This window comes from Oncorhynchus masou, chromosome 33, assembly GCF_036934945.1.
Source record: "Oncorhynchus masou masou isolate Uvic2021 chromosome 33, UVic_Omas_1.1, whole genome shotgun sequence".
NCBI classification, from domain to species: domain Eukaryota; kingdom Metazoa; phylum Chordata; class Actinopteri; order Salmoniformes; family Salmonidae; genus Oncorhynchus; species Oncorhynchus masou.
Genome location: NC_088244.1, coordinates 42,572,602 through 42,593,680, shown reverse-complemented (window position 1 = coordinate 42,593,680; position 21,079 = coordinate 42,572,602). Strand labels below are relative to the sequence as shown.

Genomic DNA, 21,079 nt, shown 5'->3' with positions numbered 1-21,079 from the left:
ATGCCGAGGGGCTTGATATGTGAAATGAACTACCCCTGAATTACCCCAGGTTGAGACTAGAGACGCTGCAGTGTGTTCGCAAGATGCCGGACAAAAGGCAATTTTAGAACCGTCCCACAACTCCTGCTTTGTCTACAGACAACCCCAAACAAACAATGCAGGAGGAATGTAGGAGGAAGCATACAGGAGGATGCAGAGGAGACAGATAGAGAAGCATCATTATTAATGCCTAGGAATACAAATTTGAATTGTATGGAATTTGAAGAAAAGAGATATCTATGTTAAAGAGATTATGATTTTATGCAATTCATCATTACAACTGACTGAACAAAAATCTAATTTTATTGGTTGCATACAGATATTTTGCAGATGTTATTGCGGGTGTAGCGAAATGCTTGTGTTTCTAGCTCCAACAGTGCAGTAATATCTTATAATACACAACAATATACAGTCGCTGATGCTATGAACTTACATGCTGGTGTCTTTTTTGATTGTTTTTTTCTGTTCTCCACATGGCATTTGAAAGTGTTTTAAATGTATAGAAATACAGTAAATGAGCTTCAACTTTCAAATGGTTTTACTTCAGGCTCTGTCATTCTATAGATGAGCTCACATATGGCTTGCTTGGCACATCACTTGACCACACTATTACCGTGCTATTTCCCTCACTCAGCTGAAGTTGGCTATTCCATCGCTGCTCCCATCCATGCACAGCAGTAGATGATTGAATACATCAAGAACAGCCCTTGCAAATCCCACAATGCCTTTAATGTCCAAAATGACATTAACGTGTTGATTTATGTCGGGCTTATAGCAATATACTTTGGATAAAGTTGATTTAGTCCATCATGTGAATAAATATGAGTTTTTAACAGTTTCATGTGTTCAATGTAGTTTAATGTGTTGAAATGCTTTTATTGTGGTGTAATTCAATATATTGTGAACGTTCCTGTGTGGTTCAGTTGTTCGTGTTTCTCCGCTTCCGGTGAACTGTGCTTCTGTCATTGTATCTGAGGATGGAAGAAGAAGGAGGGAGGGACATGGAGGAGGAGTGTAGACCTGCGTTCGGTGAATGGAGAGAGGAAGGGAGAATGAGAAGAGAGGAGGAGGAGGGATGAGGGAGGGTCTCCAACTAAAAGAGAGAAACATGCAGCATGTCTGTCAAAGCTGAGAGAGAGAGAGTTAGAGAGAGAGAGAGGAAATGCTGCCTGAAATAACAAAGAAAATGACTTACTATACTTGAACCCAGAGAGTCAACTGGTGCGGTGATCATACCTCCTTTGGGATACTATCGACAGCTTGGTACAAGCTCTACTATTCTAACTTCCAAGCTTAGTTCTCTGTAGATACTTATCTCACACTTTCAGTGCTGTTAAGACCATGGCATCCCTAGGATGGGTCGTGATGTTTCTAGTGGGCTTTTGGAGCCAGCTAAGCCCAGGTCAGGGAGCTAATAATGGGCCTGGCAGATACCGCTACCAGCGCAGGAACTGCTACACCTGCTTCTATGGATACAATGGCTACAACACGGGGCACATGAAAGGTGCAGGTGAGTGAGAAGTATGTGCTGTGTGCACAGTGCTCTACCATAGTACCGTACATCAGTCTCCGTTGTGAGCTAGATCATCTCATATCTGTCATCGTGTGTAGAGTATGACATTAGACTTTGTCACTTGAACCTCCTGGATTGCAAGGGAACCTGTAGTTTTTATTGATTATATCTAAGAGATTATAATTCTGAAACAAGGCTTCTGTGTTTACTGACATCTGACATGTAGACACATTATCTGTGTGTGTGTGTGTGTTTGTTTATTTCAAATACAATGCAATGCAACTTCATTGTCCCATATAGGGCTGTAAACCTACATTAATGGCTTAACCTGCATTTATTTGCATGTTTAAAATGGGATCAGGATACACTGCTGCTGCAGTTAAGGGGAATATACTGGAAGATGAGCTCTATGAGCCCTGTGTAGAAATAAAAGCGAGAGGGACAGAGAGAGAGAGAGAGAGCGAGAGAGACCATGCAAGTCTATATATCGAGGTTGTCCTTCTTGATTACAGAGAGAATTACAAAATAACAAATATGTGACCAACCGGCTCGATTCAATCGTATGTAGCAAAACTTGAAATTGTGTTTTTTTAACGTTGGATAAAAGTAGAGACTCAGAGCTAGAAAATGGTATATCATACACTACAGTTCAGGAACAATGGGAAAGTAATTCTGTTTTGAAAGTTGAGAAACCTTTGAGAAAATGGCACTTTAATGTTTAAGTACACCTACTGGAGAGCTCTTCTTTGTCTACACCCATTCAGCATCTTCACACCTTCTTAAGCCTTAGCCCCACCCACCTTTTTAAGCATTCACATGTGAGGCCATGTGCTAAACAGAGTGACTACAGTAGTGTACTAAATAAACAAAGATTTCAAGACTAAAAGCTGGTTTATACTGCCTATCGACATGTCTGTATATAGTTGTCATAGTTACATCATTAACATTCTATTCCGACATCAAACTTGTCGTTGTTGTAATGAAAAAGGATAAACACAAAACGACAGGCTGCATGACATCAGCAGCCTGGTGGACCAAAATAACCTAACTGGTGTATTTTAACACCAATAAACCCATCCGTTTAACAATGAATATAGTATATGTCAATCTAGCAAACTAGGCAACTAAAAGCAACTTTCTTAACAATGTTTTGTACTCCCTGACAAAAGGCTATGCAGCCGAAACACTTCCAAGTTTTTCAACTTTGTTTCCATTGAACATGCCATACAAATAAAGGCATTTTAATTTTAATTTTATTAAGAGTGCCCTGGTCCTCCTTTCTTTTTAATGTTTTGGTTTATGTCTAGCTTGTTAGTTAGCTAACTAGCTAACACTAAGTTAGCTGGCTAGCCAGTTCAAATAATGACCAAATCATATAGCTGACAACGTCTTAACTTTAGCTAATTTGTATTCATTATTACAGGAAAATAAACTCAATTAAGATAATTATTTACAAGTTAATGGCGAGCTAATTACAGAAAATACTTGGACACTGTCTCGTTGGCCTAACATTATATCCTAATTTGACTTTGGTGCAGGTCATGTTGTTCTTCACTTCTCTGGTAAACACACACTATATCAAATAAAATATACGTTTATTGTCAGGATACAGAAGGTGTAAATGGTACAGTGAAATGGTTACTTGCATAGTGGAGTCTTCGGTTTACACATGTAGCTAACTATCTAGCTAGCTAAACAATGAACCATAATCTTAACTCATAACTTTTCTACCCTGCTTGAATCTACAGGTAGCTAAAGCTAACCAACCAGGTTTAATGTTAGCTAGCTAGCTAACATTAGGCTATAACTAGCAATGCAAGTGGTTCTGAGATACAAATAATATTACTACACAGATGATACACATAACTTTAGCCAGTGAGCCAGCCAGCTAACATTAGCTAGCTAGCTAACAGTATGCTTTAACTTGAAATGAAAACAACTTTCTGACAAAATTAGAAATGTATGATATCTGAAAATATAGCTAGCTAGACTCTCTTAACGGTATACATGGATGAACGCTTCTCCCTCTCTGTCACAGATGCCATGGTTGCCCTTAGTTTGAAGATGTAATCCAGAGACAGGAGTTTTTTACAACAGCCTTCTGTGTGTTCTCTTTTCAACTCCCTCCACATATTTGCAATCAAATGCCTGAATTTTCTCCATCTCCTTAGCTATCATACTCTGCTTCTACCGGGCATTCCACAGATTTCAAAACTCGGTCCTCCAGAAAGTGGAGAGTATTAGCAACACTTTTGCAGTTCTTTATGAAATCGTTTAAAAAGGCTGCTTGAGAAAGAATTACCAACATATACTGAGCAGCTCATGTTATAGACAGAAGCGTGCTACATAGCACACCAATTCAAACTCATCTCTCGGCATGTCCAGCCCATCCCCATCCATTCTCAGCCAATCATGGCTAGCGGGAAGGTTCCTGTCTTTTTCTACGAAACCATCTCAGCTCGTAATTTAACTATTCTATTTGTATTTACAGATGGCATACACGTTTGTTATTACGGCACATTGAAGATCATTCGTTCCAGAAGGCATTTCTACCAAATAACGCATTTTGATTTAAAAAAATAGTTCATTCAAATACCTCTCCTGTGAAGTAGTGACGCTCGACATATGCCTAGTTTCCTGAAATGAGTCACATATAATTCCATTTACTGACCCCTGAAGCCTCTACTCTTCAACTCAATATTTTATAACGATCAAACAAGGAAGTGAATTGTTGGCGCGAAATTCCCTTACTTTCAGTCTCATGATAAATGTTAACTAGAATCATGAAATATTGACGTATTGAATATAATTATGAATATTGCATTTAGAATTACGGAGTATGATTGATGGAATCATGTTTTGAGTTTTCTATTATGTTATCATGGGTATTTGAAGGCAGTATGGAGCCTCACCGGGGCACACCCCTTTTTCCCTTGTTCCCCTTCCCTATACTTATTTAGTGGTATGGTATTATGGCTCAGCTAGGCCCCAGTTATGGAGGGGTGCCATACAGTTTTTGACTACTACTACTACTTGTTTAAATCCGATCGCTTATGCTTTGATCGTGGATCGACTATAGCCTATGAAATTACCGTTGTTTGGAAACGTGAAACCTTTTGTTTGGAGAATAATTTTTTTGTTTTTATACAATCAAGGCTTGAGACTCTCCTTTTTTGGTTGCTTTGGAAGCGGGTCTGACTGTGGCATCACATACCTGTAGCCTCAAGGCAAGTATTGAATTGGATTACATATTGCCTTTATAACAATGTTTTACAGCTGTCAATGCTTCATCCTCCTAAATTGGGAAAATCAACAGATACATTTTGGGAAGGTGATGGGATGGCCGTCATGGAAAAAAGGAAAGGAAAAACCATGTTCTTGGATGCTTTAAGCGGCCACACTCAGAACACAGAGGAAATCGTATGACTTACATGAAAAAACAAATTTTTCGACACGAAATCCCAGTGTCGGCACCCTAACTCTAGATGGTGTAACCCGCGTCAGCATCAGGGGAGGGTGATACGAGAGTGTGAGCTGTATGTCTTAGATAAGAGATTATAAACTACCTGACATAGTCAATCTGCAGATGCAGCAGTTTCTCTGTTGTTTCTTTGACTGGATGAATTCCTGGGATCCTCCTGATTTATGACAGTTGGACTTTGTTGCTTTTTTTAATGCGTCTTATCATTGTCCAGTAAGAGTATGGCAAGCACAGGAAGATCCTGGCATCAGATCACACATGCTGATGCATGGACACAGGCAAGAACACACAAACCCATGCACACACATTTATGTGCAAATGTACACACACACACAAACACATGCACACACACACGCACACATACATTCACACACACATATGCCAATATTACTTCCCAAAACCAAGGTTCTGCTGCACTCCATACTCCTAATCTTTAAACACAGTGATTGAACCACAGAAGACAACAATCTTGTAACCACCAAGATACATACTCTATCATCTCAGCCAAATGTGTTCATGGTTCCAGTTTCAATCATGTTGATGCTGGCTGGAAGAGTGAGAGCGACCCTAAGGCAGCTGTTTAGGACATTACAATTGTGTTTTGTTGTGCTAGTCTGTGTGAATTTCATGGCTGTTAATGAGAGTTCAATGAGCAGTGAATGACTGTGAGGTCAGGGAGAGAAGTTGGTCAGAGCAACAGGGGCCAGAGGCTGATTTCCTTGACGGATTGCTCTCTTGCTGCAGTTGTTCTTTCTCAATTCAATAAAAAAAGGCTTTTATTTGCATGGGAAACATATGTTTACATTGCCAAAGCAAGTGAAATAAACAATCAGAAATTAACAGTAAACATTACACTCATGAAAGTTTCAAAGGAATAGAGACATTTTAAATGCTATATTATGGCTATGTACAGTACAGTGCTGTAACAATGTGCAAATAGTACAAAAGGGAAAATAAATAAACAGATAAATATGGGTTGTGTATACAATGGTGCTTCATTGATTGCCCTTTTTTTGTGTCAACAAGTCACAAATCTTGATGCTGATGGCACAGTGTGGTATTTCACCTAATAGATATGGGAGTTGATCAAAATGAGATTTTTATTCTTTATGGGTCTGTGTAATCTGAGGGAAATATGTGTCTCCAGTATGGTCATACATTTGGCAGGATGTTAGGAAGTGCAGCTCTGATGTTGCGCGATTAGGCCTGGCTCGCAGTCGGCGTTCCAATTCATCCCAAAGGTGTTCGATGGGGTTGAGGTTAGGGCTCTGTGCATGCCAGTCAAGTTCTTCTACACCGATCTTGACAAATCATTTCAGTATGGACCTCACTTTATGCACGGGGGCATTGTCATGCCCAAACTGTTGCCACAAAGTTGGAAGCACAGAATCATCTAGGATATCATTGCATGCTATATCGTTAAGATTTCCCTTCTCTGGAACTAAGGGGCCTAGCCCAAAGCATGAAAAACAACCCCAGACCATTATTCCTCCTCCATCAAACTTTACAGTTAACACTATGCATTCGGGCCGGTAGCGTTCTCCTGGCATCCATCAAACCCAGATTTGTCCGTCGGACTTCCAGATAGTGAAATGTGATTCATCATTTCAGAGAACGCGTCCTCCAGATTCCAATGGCAGCGAGCTTTACACTTCAGTCAATGCGTGTTTTGCGCATGGTGATCTTAGGCTTGTATGCGGCTGCTCGGCAATGGAAACCCATTTCATGAAGCTCCTAACGAACAGTTCTTGTGCTGACATTGCTTCCAGAGGCAGTTTGGAACTCGGTAGTGAGAGTTGCAACCGGCCTACGTGCTTAAGCACTCGGTGGTCCAGTTCTGTGAGCGTGTGTGGACTGCCACTTCGTGGTTGAGCCGTTGTTGCTCCTTGACATTTCCACTTCACAATGACAACACTTACAGTTGACTGAAGCAGCTCTAGCAGGGCAGAAATTTGACAAACTGACTTGTTCGAAAGGCGGTGCCACGTTGAAAGTCACTGAGCTCTTCAGTAAGGCCATTCTACTGCTAATGTTTGTCTATAGAGATTGCTTGGCTGTGTGCTCGATTTTACACATCTGACAGCAAATGGGGGTGGCTGAAATATCCAAATCCATTCATTTGAAGGATGTCTACATACTTTTTTGTGTATTTTTCCTTTTCATCTGTGCTATGACTAAAGCACTGGGTTTTTTCATGTCGGGTCATGCGAATTGGAAACACTCCTTGCCTAAGGTGGATCAAACTACCACAAACCCATTCTGAATCTGATATCAAAAGAGCCAGAGACAACTTACATGGACAACATACTCTGAAGTTTAGTGAACTATTATATCAGGGCTGAGTGTTATGCAAAGAATAGTTACAATGTCTTTAAACATAAATTCCTCTACTTTTCAACCTCATCATATCATTATGTCCAACACAACATCAGTGTCTACATATGTGAAAACGGCGCGTTCCAGACTTGGAGCATCGGTACTGCTTGCCATGCAGTAGCAGAGCGAACAGTCTATGACTTGGGTGGCTGGAGTTTTTTTAATACAATTTGTAGGGTCTTCCTATGACACCGCCTGGCATAAAATTCCTAGCTCGGCCCCAGTGATGTACTGGGCCGTACGCAATACTCTCTGTAGCGCCTCTCTGTAGCGGTCGGATGCCAAGCAGTTGCCATACCAAGATGTGATGCAGCCAGTCAAGATGCTCTCAATGGTGCAGCTGTAGAACTTTGAGGATCTGAGGCCCATAACAAATCCTTTCAGCTTCCTGAGCGAGACGAGGTGTTGTCGTGCCCTCTTCACAACTGTGTTGGTGTGTGTAGATCTTGGTGGATCCTTAGTGATGTCGACACCTGCCCTTTGTTTCCTGTAGTCCACGATCATTTCCTTTGTCTTCATGACATTGAGGTAGAGGTTTTTGAGAGGTTGTTGGCCCACCAGATGTTGGTTCAACCTGAGCGCTACAGTGCCGCTCACCGTAGGAACTGATTGCCTGTAAAATCCATATATTCAATCACTAAATCAAGTACTTTCAAAATGTTAATTGAAAATAATACCCCCCTTTTCATGAAGTAGATTCTACTGCATGTCACTCATTCTACTGCGCTCTATTGTAACCAAACCTGCATTACCAGTTCATATCAGTAGGTATCACTATGCACTGGCTTGTAGAAAAAAACTGATGATAGCTGCCTGTCTCTGTATTTGTGAACGTTATGGTCAATTCTCTCTTTCTGCATTAGCCATCCATCTGTTATGGTTGAACAAATGTGTTCATATTGTTTGTGTAAACTGCTCTGTGGCAGAATTTGTAGGTTTTTACTTTTAAGACAGTGACATGTGCGCCACCAACGTTAGTGATTAATCACCTGTAGTGGAAATACAATTATATTACTGGAACATTACTGGACTAACATTTTTACATTTACATTTTTAGACATTTAGCAGGTCTTATCCATACATTTTCATGCTTTCTTCATACTAGTCCCCCATGTTGACTGACTAACCTCTTTAGGAACTTCACTCCCTTGACCTTGGGTAGCAGCAGGAGATCATTTAATCTTCTTTATAAAGTGCCAAACACATTTATTCAAGGAGTCTAAATTGTGAACGTTAGTGGCTGGCTGCATGATTGCATCAACCTAGTTCGCTAATGTTAGCTCGCTAGCTAGCTATTTAGCTAGGCTACTCTAAAGCTAACGTTAGTCGTTTTCTTAGCTAGCTATAGATTAGAACATTCTAGCTAGCTTTAGAGGATGACTGCTTTTATTAACTGCTTTTATTAACACACCTTGTTTTCTATGAACATGTGTGTTCACTCTCTCATGAGGCAGGCAAACAAGCAGACAGGAGAGGAGGGTTTCCACTAAATCACAGCCACAAAGTTAGATTCTACAGACGGGAGAGGAGTGTGAGCGAAGAAAGAAATCGAGTTAAACAACAAGGTGTTTGTGCAGCTAAACTAGTTGTTAAGAGGTGTGGTTGATGAGGCTCTGTAGGCTGTAGCTAGGAGACCACTGTGACTGACAAGTGAATTCACCTGTCGCAGTGAGCGTGGGGGTTACCGCGTGAAATGACAGGGACAGGGTTGCATCCACTAGGCAAAACTGAGGCGAACAAGCTAAAATTGGGAGAGACACTGTATGTAACTTGTCCAGTAAGAAAAACCTGCTTTCTTTTCCATTGCAAAATGTTTTTCAAAGTTTTTCTATGACGTGAAATAATGAATATGTCTGGTAAACACATTCAATGTTTTGAAAGTAGTGTGACAGCGCCACACCAGATTAAAAAATATTGGGGCAAATGCTGTCTCACCACATGTTTTCCGGCTGCTCTGGTGTCAAGTAATTGTCTTTTTTTTTTCATGATTTGGTTAGGTCTAATTGTGTTGCTGTCCTGGGACTCTGTAGGATCTGTTTGGGGACTCTTCTCTACGTTAATCTCTCTGTAGGTGAGGGCTTTGTTATGGAAGGTTTGGGAATCGCTTCCCTTTACGTGGTTGTAGAACTCACTGGCTCTTTTCGCACACTCACACTCATACACACACACAGTGTGTCAATTGAGCCTCTTGTCAAGATTCTTTGCAGATCTGTCAGGGGGGTTCTCATCAGCCTGTAGTGCCTGAATGTGTCACGTTCTGACCATAGTTCTTTTGTGTTTTCTTTGTTTTAGTGTTGGTCAGGACGTGAGCTGAGTGGGCATTCTATGTTGTGTGTCTAGTTTTCCCGTTTCTATGTTTGGCCTGATATGGTTCTCAATCAGAGGCAGGTGTTAGTCATTGTCTCTGATTAGGAACCATATTTAGGTAGCCTGTTTTGTGTTGGGTTTTGTGGGTGGTTGTCTTCTGTCTTCGTGTGTCTGCATCAGACAGAACTGTTTTGGTCCACCCCACCCCACATTTGTTATTTTGTAGTGTTCACGTTTATCGTCTTTATTAAACATGATGAACACTAACGACGCTGCGCTTTGGTCCTCTCCTTCGTCCACAGAAGAAAGCCGTTCCAGCATGTGTTTGATTAGTACGCTGTTTGGGAGGCTCACTTTGTATACACTGTATATGTAAATGTGTAGACTATGTACTGTATAGAGTGTAATATAATGTTCTTTAATGTACTGAAACTGGAGGCTATTCTGCACAGACACATAAGCAATTACACAGTACGTTACTGTTGCTCCCAGAGAGAACAGATTTTGATGGAAAATGGCTGTTTTCTGTTCCTTATTCTCCTGCTTTATTAACAATTCTGAGGTCGGATTGTGTGTGTGCGCACGCACCTGAGTGTGCGTGCTTGTGAGAGCTTGCCAGTGTGTGCTTGCCAGTGTGTGAAGTCTGCATGGCATGTTTAATGAATTCCTGCTTTCCATCAGTGTTGATGTGGCTTTGGATTTTATCTCCTTGTTGGCAGTGTCCTATGAAAACATGCCACGTCTTGCAAACAGCCTTAATAAAATGCCTCAAAGCAGCATGATTGATGAAACAATGATTATTTTTAAATTGAAAAGCATACTCCCCACTTTGTTGTGGAGTCAACGTTCATGACCCGTGAACGGCCATTTTGTCTGCCATCGTTTCATATGAGAGTAATCTTCACCTTCATGTTTCACCCTGTAATTATCAAGAGGATATCACGTTGTGGAGCTGATGCTTAGACCAGATTCTGTTCAGTTGTAATGTGAAGAAAAGGTTAACGCTGTTAACCTCCCTCTTAAAAAAATGACTGATGCCTTTGCCCGTTGGGGTAAGAAACATATCGTATGTCAAAGTGCCTACCCCCTTAAGACAATGGTTTGCAACCCAGATATCTTGCCAACAGAATGTTAATATGGTTGCCAGCGCAGTGAGAAATACATTAGTAGCGCCTATCGTACAGTATATCATCACAGAGAGGCTGCTGGCCATTTAAGTTTGGTGGCGCCCAGGGGTCAGACATAATTATTTATCTCATGGAGGAGAATAGGCAGGCCTTTAATCATCATCACAGGAGTACTACCAAGTCCTGAGTGCAATCAGGCCCTTTTATCAAGGGCAGCCTCAGAGAGTGTGCCAGACTGTCTGATGAGCTGTCTGGACAAGTCTGCCTTCCTTCTTCAGAGAGAGACTGACCTCTTCATCAATGCTGCAGTCAAGTGCACTGACTGTGCTCTTACACCCTACCTAACCCTCTACCTTACAGCACCCCATGGGCACTGCTTTGTGTTTATCAAGAAAGGCCACCCATTCCATCACTGTTAAAGGGCAATATTTCAGCACTTTTCAACCTCATAGTTACTATCTCCAGCACCATAGCAGTGTCTACATATGTGAAAAAAGCCATTTGGGAAGAACCACGATGTTAAGATGAGCTCTTTTCAGTTGGTTATTTTTCTTCTTAACCATAATTGGTTTCTGTATACATGTACAGTTGGTAATGTGTCATTCACTTGAAATATGAGTGTTTCACTTTGAGTAATGCTGCTTTTACATGGTACGAGGTAGACAGTAGACGGCAAACCAGATGTCATTGCTTTCAATGAGAGAACGATTGTAAATGCCAGTGAGGCTGGCGGTGAATGCCGTCAGCCGCCACGGTAGATGGGACCGCCAGACTTAAAATATTTCAACTTTTGCCCTCTGCCATAGTGTTGTTCTCTACCGGATGTGTGTTTACTGAAATCACCATAGCAACGCATACTGTAGTGCTGGCTTGCTTTTGCCATCATTTTCTTTCTTGCTTTCTTGTCCTGATATGCCGACTGGTAGGACGTTTTTTTACATCCCTCATCTAAATGCAGCATGACTCCTTGTTTGGCTCCTGACTGTAAAAGAAATGAAACTAAGACCCCTGCACCCTTAATTTCTTAGCTTCATCCTGGCGTCCTTCTGCTTACGTCTCTTGTCGTTCCACTAATTTCTGTGTTTTTATTTTGACTCTCTCCATCCAGTCTCAGTCTCAAGACCCTCCAGCAGTAAATTATCCCTTGGCTGTGAGAAATAGCAACATTTTCAAATCCTTATAGCATTTACATGCGGCGTGTGGGAACAGCTGCGTCTGGGAACAGCTGCGTCTGAGAACAGCTGCGTCTGGGAACAGCTGCGTCTCGGAACATGGAATGTGTCTGGGAACAGCTGCGTCTGAGAACAGCTGCGTCTCGGAACATGGAATGTGTCTGAGAACAGCTGCGTCTCGGAACATGGAATGTGTCTGGGAACAGCTGCGTCTGAGAACAGCTGCGTCTCGGAACATGGAATGTGTCTGGGAACAGCTGCGTCTGAGAACAGCTGCGTCTCGGAACATGGAATGTGTCTGGGAACAGCTGCATCTGGGAACAGCTGCACCTGGGAACAGCTGCATCTGGGAACAGCTGCGCCTGGGAACAGGTGTGTCTGGGAACATGGAATGTGTCTGGGAACAGCTGCGTCTGGGAACATGGAATGTGTCTGGGAACAGCTGCATCTGGGAACAGCTGCGTCTGGGAACAGCTGCATCTGGGAACATGGAATGTGTCTGGGAACAGCTGGGTCTGAAAACAGCTGCGTCTGGGAACATGGAATGTGTCTGGGAACAGCTGCGTCTGGGAACATGGAATGTGTCTGGGAACAGCTGCGTCTGGGAACATGGAATGTGTCTGGGAACAGCTGCGTCTGGGAACAGCTGCGTCTGGGAACATGGAATGTGTCTGGGAACAGCTGCGTCTGAGAACAGCTGCGTCTCGGAACATGGAATGTGTCTGGGAACAGCTGCGTCTGAGAACAGCTGCGTCTCGGAACATGGAATGTGTCTGGGAACAGCTGCGTCTGAGAACAGCTGCGTCTCGGAACATGGAATGTGTCTGGGAACAGCTGCATCTGGGAACAACTGCGCCTGGGAACAGCTGTGTCTGGGAACATGGAATGTGTCTGGGAACGGCTGCGTCTGGGAACATGGAATGTGTCTGGGAACAGCTGCGTCTGGGAACAGCTGCATCTGGGAACATGGAATGTGTCTGGGAACAGCTGGGTCTGAAAACAGCTGCGTCTGGGAACATGGAATGTGTCTGGGAACAGCTGCGTCTGGGAACATGGAATGTGTCTGGGAACAGCTGCGTCTGGGAACAGCTGCGTCTGGGAACATGGAATGTGTCTGGGAACAGCTGCATCTGGGAACAGCTGGGTCTGGCAACAGCTGGGCCTGGGAACATGGAATGTGTCTGGGAACAGCTGCGTTTGGGAACATGGAATGTGTCTGGGAACAGCTGCGTCTGGGAACATGGAATGTGTCTGGGAACAGCTGCGTTTGGGAACAGCTGCGTCTGGGAACATGGAATGTGTCTGGGAACAGCTGGGTCTGGGAACAGCTGCGCCTGGGAACAGCTGGGTCTGGGAACAGCAGGGTCTGGGAACAGCTGCGTCTGGGACCAGCTGCGCCTGGGAACAGCTGCGTCTCGGAACATGGAATGTGTCTGGGAACAGCTGCATCTGGGAACAGCTGCGCCTGGGAACAGCTGCGTCTAGGAACATGGAATGTGTCTGGGAACAGCTGGGTCTGGGAACTGCTGCGTCTGGGAACATGGAATGTGTCTGGGAACAGCTGCATCTGGGAACAGCTGCGTCTGGAAACATGGAATGTGTCTGGGAACAGCTGGGTCTGGGAACAGCTGCGCTGGGAACAGCTGCATCTGGGAACATGGAATGTGTCTGGGAACAGCTGCGTCTGGGAACAGCTGTGTCTGGAAACATGGAATGTGTCTGGGAACAGCTGCATCTGGGAACATGGAATGTGTCTGGGAACAGCTGCATCTGGGAACAGCTGCGCCTGGGAACATGGAATGTGTCTGGGAACAGCTGCGTCTGGGAACAGCTGCGTCTGGAAACATGGAATGTGTCTGGGAACAGCTGCATCTGGGAACATGGAATGTGTCTGGGAACAGCTGGGTCTGGGAACAGCTGCGTCTGGGAACATGGAATGTGTCTGGGAACAGCTGCGTCTGGGAACAGCTGCGTCTGGAAACATGGAATGTGTCTGGGAACAGCTGGGTCTGGGAACAGCTGCGTCTGGGAACATGGAATGTGTCTGGGAACAGCTGCGTCTGGGAACAGCTGCGTCTGGAAACATGGAATGTGTCTGGGAACAGCTGGGTCTGGGAACAGCTGGGCCTGGGAACATGGAATGTGTCTGGGAACAGCTGCGTTTGGGAACATGGAATGTGTCTGGGAACAGCTGCGTCTGGGAACATGGACTGTGTCTGGGAACAGCTGCGTTTGGGAACAGCTGCGTCTGGGAACATGGAATGTGTCTGGGAACAGCTGGGCCTGGGAACAGCTGGGCCTGGGAACAGCTGGGCCTGGGAACAGCTGGGCCTGGGAACAGCTGGGTCTGGGAACAGCTGGGTCTGGGAACAGCTGGGTCTGGGAACAGCTGGGTCTGGGAACAACTGCGTCTGGGAACAGCTGCGTCTGGGAACATGGAATGTGTCTGGGGTTCAAATGGCTGTAATTACAATTTGAGGATGAAAGGGACAGCTTCGTAAATAAAGACATTTGATTTACAAATGGCTTGTTTTGTCTGTTAATGGACTTTCAGATCATTTGAACTGACGACCTTGACCTCACCCAGACACAACACTCGATTAGGCTATTTGGCCCAGTGCCTCATGAAGTGCAGTTATTCCCGCATATGTACATTATATAAATACCACTGGCCAACACTCTGCTCTGACACACAAACAAAATGTTCAAATGTTTCCCTCCTCTCGAAAAATAGATTGAGCGTTGCTGTAACACTCCAAACCCCTCATGCTACCGAGATAAATCTACTGGTACGATCAACAATGCCTGACACACTAAATCCCGGGATGATTACCAGGCATTTACTGCTTATCACACTGCCCAGTTTTAATGGCCACTGGGCCACTCTCCACTCCTGGGCCAAAGCCAGATCCTTCCCTTTTGCCTTTTATAAATTCCTCTGGTGGCTCATTCAGGCACATGCCCCCACGTGGACCCTAATATAGCACCAGATGCAAAAACAACAGAGGACATCTGAGTTTAACAACATTTGTGTCAAAAGCCAAATACCTTCTATTTCTTGTTCTGGCTTTCATGGTTTTGTTTTGGTGCTCTCTGGTCATGTTGACGTTGGAAGTTTAGTGGATGTCTGCATGTCAGATGGTTTTTCATAGGCTTGAAAGGCAAGCCTCGTGACCACAGTGTCTTGAAATGTAATGCGTGTCAGTGTCGTTATGGAATGCTGCTTGACATTGTGGAACAATGTCTGTTTATCAAAGAAACTGAGAAAAACATGTTTGTTCTTCAGAAACCCCAAATGGAGAATAAGCGTTTGTCTTACTTAGAAAATGTCACTTGATGGCTTTGATAAATAGAGACATACTGTACTTGACGTGACTGCCTTTAGCTGCCACGTATCTTGTTGATTGTATTGATGTGGCTCCTTAAAGGTTAGCTTATAGAGCCATGTCCACTGTGCTGCGAAGAAACTGTTATGTTGTTGATAGGCACAGGTTTGTGCTGAGCATGTATTGTCCCATAGTAGTGCTCTTTGAAGAAGTATTATCCAGGAGAGAGGACCTTCAAACGGGTCCCTGACGGACACCTAATGTCATAGAGGACCCTGGATAAAGTTTTAATAGAGGCATAGAGAATCATTGACCTTTAAAACCTGTTAAGGATAGATAAAACGTATGGAGAGGAACTGGATGACATGTTTACAGCCTTTGAGGAGGGTTGGATGGGCCCTATGTTCATTTTCCATTGCCATTCCTGATCCAGAGAGTAATGCTAACTTTTGTTGAAGTAAATGGTATAGATATACTCCATTGTAGTGGTTGGTTATCAAGATGCCATAGGCTTTCTAACTTATAACTTGTAATTTTCTCAGGGCATCTGTCGTTAGACTGGCTGGTTTTGTGTGTGTGTGTGTGTGTGTGTGTGTGTGTGTGTGTGTGTGTGGGTGTGTGTGTGTTCACTGGCCCTCCAGTGCTTGCTTTGCTAATTCTTCTGGCCTTTGTCCATCTGTCTCCTGTTACCACCTGGCCCCGATGAGATTGGCATGCGACTGTATTTCTTGCTGATTCCTCTGTGTGTCTAAGGCTTCTCTATAAGAGGCTTGTAGGGCTTCTGGGGCTTAGGCAGAGCTTTTCCACTGCAATACACTGTATAGCGAGAGCAGGGCTTCTGTGGTACACTGTACAGTGAGAACTCTTCCAATATAATACATTGTACAGCAAGAACTTTTCCACTACAATACACTGTGAAGCGAGAGCTCTTACAATACAACACACTGTACAGCAGAGCTCTTCCACTACAATACACTGTACAGAGAGAGCTTTTCCACTACAATACACTGTACAGCGAGATCTCTTCCACTACAATACACTGTACAGCGAGAGCTCTTACAATACAATACACTGTACAGTGAGAGCTCTTCCACTACAATACACTGTACAGCAGAGCTCTTCCACTACAATACACTGTACAGCAGAGCTCTTCCACTACAATACACTGTACATAGAGAGCTTTTCCATTACAATGCACTGTACAGCAGAGCTCTTCCACTACAATACACTGTGCAGCAGAGCTCTTCCACTACAGTTCACTGTATAGCGAGAGCGGGGCTTCTGTGCAACAATGTATAGCGAGAGCTCTTCCACTACAATACACTGTACAGCAGAGCTCTTCTGCTACAATACACTGTAAGGAGATAGCTCTTCCACTACAATACACTGTACAGCGAGAGCTCTTCCACTACAGTAAACTGTATAGCGAGAGCTCTTCCACTATAATACAATGTACAGCAGAGCTCTTCCACTACAAGACACTGTACAGAAAGAGCTCTTCCACTACAGTACACTGTAAAGCGAGAGCTCTTCCACTACAGTACACTGTACAGTGAGAGCTCTTCCACTACAGTACACTGTATAGCGAGAGCTCTTCCACTACAATACACTGTAAAGCAGAGCTCTTCCACTACAATACACTGTACAGCGAGAGCTCTTCCACTACAATACACTGTACAGCGAGAGCTCTTACAATACAATACACTGTACAGTGAGAGCTCTTCCACTACAATACACTGTACAGCAGAGCTCTTCCACTACAATACACTGTGCAGCAGAGCTCTTCCACTACAGTACACAGTATAGCGAGAGCGGGGCTTCTGTGCAACAATGTATAGCGAGAGCTCTTCCACTACAATACACTGTACAGCAGAGCTCTTCTGCTACAATACACTGTAAGGAGATAGCTCTTCCACTACAATACACTGTACAGCGAGAGCTCTTCCACTACAGTAAACTGTATAGCGAGAGCTCTTCCACTATAATACAATGTACAGCAGAGCTCTTCCTCTACAATACACTGTAAAGCAGAGCTCTTCCACTACAGTACACTGTATAGTGAGAGCTCTTCCACTACAATACACTGTACAGCAGAGCTCTTCCAATATAGTACACTGTATAGCGAGAGCTCTTCCACTACGATACACTGTACAGCAGAGCTCTTCCACTACAATATACTGCGCAGCAGAGCTCTTCCACTACAGTACACTGTATAGTGAGAGCTATTCCAATACAGTACACTGTATAGCGAGAGCTCTTCCACTACAGTACACTGTATAGCGAGAGCTCTTCCACTACAATACACTGTGCAGCAGAGCTCTTCTACTACAGTACACTGTACAGAGAGAGCTCTTCCACTACAGTACACTGTACAGAAAGAGCTCTTCCACTACAGTACACTGTATAGCGAGAGCTCTTCCACTACAATACACTGTGCAGCAGAGCTCTTCCACTACAATACACTGTACAGCAGAGCTCTTCCACTACAAAACACTGGACAGAGAGAGCTCTTCCACTACAATACACTGTGCAGCAGAGCTCTTCCACTACAGTACACTGTATAGCGAGAGCTCTTCCACCACAATACACTGTACAGCAGAGCTCTTCCACTACAATACACGGTACAGGGAGAGCTCTTCCACTACAGTACACTGTACAGCGAGAGCTCTTCCACTACAATACACTGTGCAGCAGAGCGCTTCCACTACAGTACACTGTATAGCGAGAGCTCTTCCACTACAATACACTGTACAGCAGAGCTCTTCCACTACAATACACTGTACAGAGAGAGCTCTTCCACTACAGTACACTGTACAGCGAGACCTCTTCCACTACAATACACTGTACAGCAGAGCTCTTCCACTACAATACACTGTACAGAGAGAGCTCTTCCACTACAGTACACTGTACAGCAGAGCTCTTCCACTACAATACACTGTACAGAGAGAGCTCTTCCACTACAATACACTGTGCAGCAGAGCTCTTCCACTACAGTACACTGTATAGCGAGAGCTCTTCCACTACAATACACTGTACAGCAGAGTTCTTCCACTACAATACACTCTACAGAGAGAGCTCTTCCACTACAATACACTGTGCAGCAGAGCTCTTCCACTACAGTACACTGTATAGCGAGAGCTCTTCCACTACAATACACTGTACAGCAGAGCCCTTCCACTACAATACACTGTACAGAGAGAGCTCTTCCACTACAGTACACTGTATAGAGAGAGCTCTTCCACTACAGTACACTGTACAGCGAGAGCTCTTCCACTACAATATACTGTACAGCAGAGCTCTTCCACTACAATACACTGTACAGCAGAGCTATTCCACGACAGTACACTGTATAGCGAGAGATCTTCCACTACAATAAACTGTACAGCAGAGCTCTTCCACTACAATACACTGTGCAGCAGAGCTCTTCCACTACAGTACACTGTATAGCGAGACCTCTTCCACTACAATACACTGTACAGCAGAGCTCTTCCACTACAATACACTGTACAGAGAGAGCTCTTCCACTACAATACACTGTGCAGCAGAGCTCTTCCACTACAGTACACTGTATAGCGAGAGCTCTTCCACTACAATACACTGTACAGCAGAGTTCTTCCACTACAATACACTCTACAGAGAGAGCTCTTACAGAGAGAGCTCTTCCACTACAATACACTGTGCAGCAGAGCTCTTCCACTACAGTACACTGTATAGCGAGAGCTCTTCCACTACAATACACTGTACAGCAGAGCCCTTCCACTACAATACACTGTACAGAGAGAGCTCTTCCACTACAGTACACTGTATAGAGAGAGCTCTTCCACTACAGTACACTGTACAGCGAGAGCTCTTCCACTACAATATACTGTACAGCAGAGCTCTTCCACTACAATACACTGTACAGCAGAGCTATTCCACGACAGTACACTGTATAGCGAGAGATCTTCCACTACAATAAACTGTACAGCAGAGCTCTTCCACTACAATACACTGTGCAGTAGAGCTCTTCCACTACAATACACTGTGCAGCAGAGCTCTTCCACTACAGTACACTGTATAGCGAGAGCTCTTCCACTACAATACACTGTACAACAGAGCTCTTCCACTACAATACACTGTACAGCAGAGCTCTTCGACTACAATATACTGTGCAGCAGAGCTCTTCCACTACAGTACACTGTATAGCGAGAGCTCTTACACAACAGTACACTGTACAGCGAGAGCCCTTCAACTACTGTACACTGTACAGCGAGAGCTCTTCCAATTCAGTACACTGTACAATGAGAGCTCTTCCACTACAATACACTGTACAGCAGAGCTCTTCCACTACAATACACTGTACAGCAGAGCTCTTCCACTACAATACACTGTGCAGCAGAGCTCTTCCACTACAGTACACTGTATAGCGAGAGCTCTTCCATTACAGTACACTGTACAGCAATCACACTGATTTGTATATTATTTGCAGTATGTTTCTCACCCTCTGCTCTTTGTCATTTCTTTGCCACAGATGTTGACGAGTGTCAGGTCCACAATGGTGGCTGCCACCACCGATGCTTCAACACCAGAAGCTCGTTCTACTGCGAATGCAACCCAGGCACCCGCCTGCACACAGATGGCCGGACATGCATTGGTAAGGAGTAGTGTGAAATTGCCTTTAGACCAGTGGTTCCAAAACTATGGGTCTCCTGTTTCACATGGGGTCACCTGATATGAAAATGGGGTCGCAGGAACATTTCCAAAATCCCCCCCAAAATGTTATTTTTTAAAAATCATTTTATCTCAAAATCATTGTAATGTGGTTACCCTTAAAAATCGAAATGATGATTGTTGAAATCTAAACGATAAAATTCATTCAGAGTGCCGTTAGATCGTGGGAAAAGTCCGCACTTGACTGAGGCGCTTCAATCGGAATGATTCAAGTGCAACAGTCAAGTGCAGCCTTTCATGCTGTCATGTGACTGAATGCTGCAGTCTAAGCATTCATGGGTCATTAGGGAGGAGTTTTGGTTGCTGACTCAAAGGGAATACCATGTTGTCTCCTTCAGAGCATTAACACTTGTTGTATTTATTTAACTAGTCAAGTCAGCTAAGATCAAATTCTTATTTACAATGACGGCCTACACCGGCCAAACCCGGACGACACTGGGCCAATTGTGTGCCGCCCTTTGGGACTCCCAATCACGGCCGGATGTGATACGGTCTGGATTCAAACCAGGGACTGTAGTGACACCTCTTGCACTGAGATGCAGTGCCTTAGACCGCTGCGCCACTTGAGAGCCCATGGTGCCCTTCGTCAGCTCATATCTGTGTGAAGCCTGATTCAGCAGTGGTCTCGTCTGCATTTAAACCAAATATTGATCCAGGTTGGATGTGACAGCAGTGATGAGGAGCGCACTGTTGACCACACCCCCTGACTTTGAGAAGCTCCGATGTGACATGCACCAAGCACACCCATCTCATCAGCGGTGGGTAGATAAGAGATAATGTCAGACTCATTTGCAATTGGCTGTATAGCTCCACATTAAAAGTATGTGATCGTGAGTTGAGAAAACAATCAGAAATACTGTTAGAATGTTTTGCAATTGCCTGCCATAGCCCCAAATAAAAAAGTAAACATGGGCTTTTAATTACAATTTATTTTGTGGTTGGGGTCATGAGAACTTTCAGATATCAAAACTGGATCGTGGACGAAAAAAGTTGGAACACCTACCCTAGACACTGACCTTGGGTCAGTT

General features: G+C 44.0%; 1 protein-coding gene across 1 annotated transcript in view; it reads left to right on the top strand.

Annotated features, from left to right (window-relative positions):
* Window positions 1-1,173: 1,173 nt before the first annotated feature.
* Window positions 1,174-21,079, top strand: part of LOC135527381 (multiple epidermal growth factor-like domains protein 6) — a 123,065-nt gene continuing 103,159 nt past the window's right edge. Inside the window, exons 1-2 of the mRNA XM_064955895.1 lie at window positions 1,174-1,549; window positions 19,852-19,974. Coding sequence (XP_064811967.1) covers window positions 1,381-1,549; window positions 19,852-19,974 — 292 coding nt within the window. The 5' untranslated portion in view covers window positions 1,174-1,380. The remainder of the gene's footprint in view (window positions 1,550-19,851; window positions 19,975-21,079) is intronic.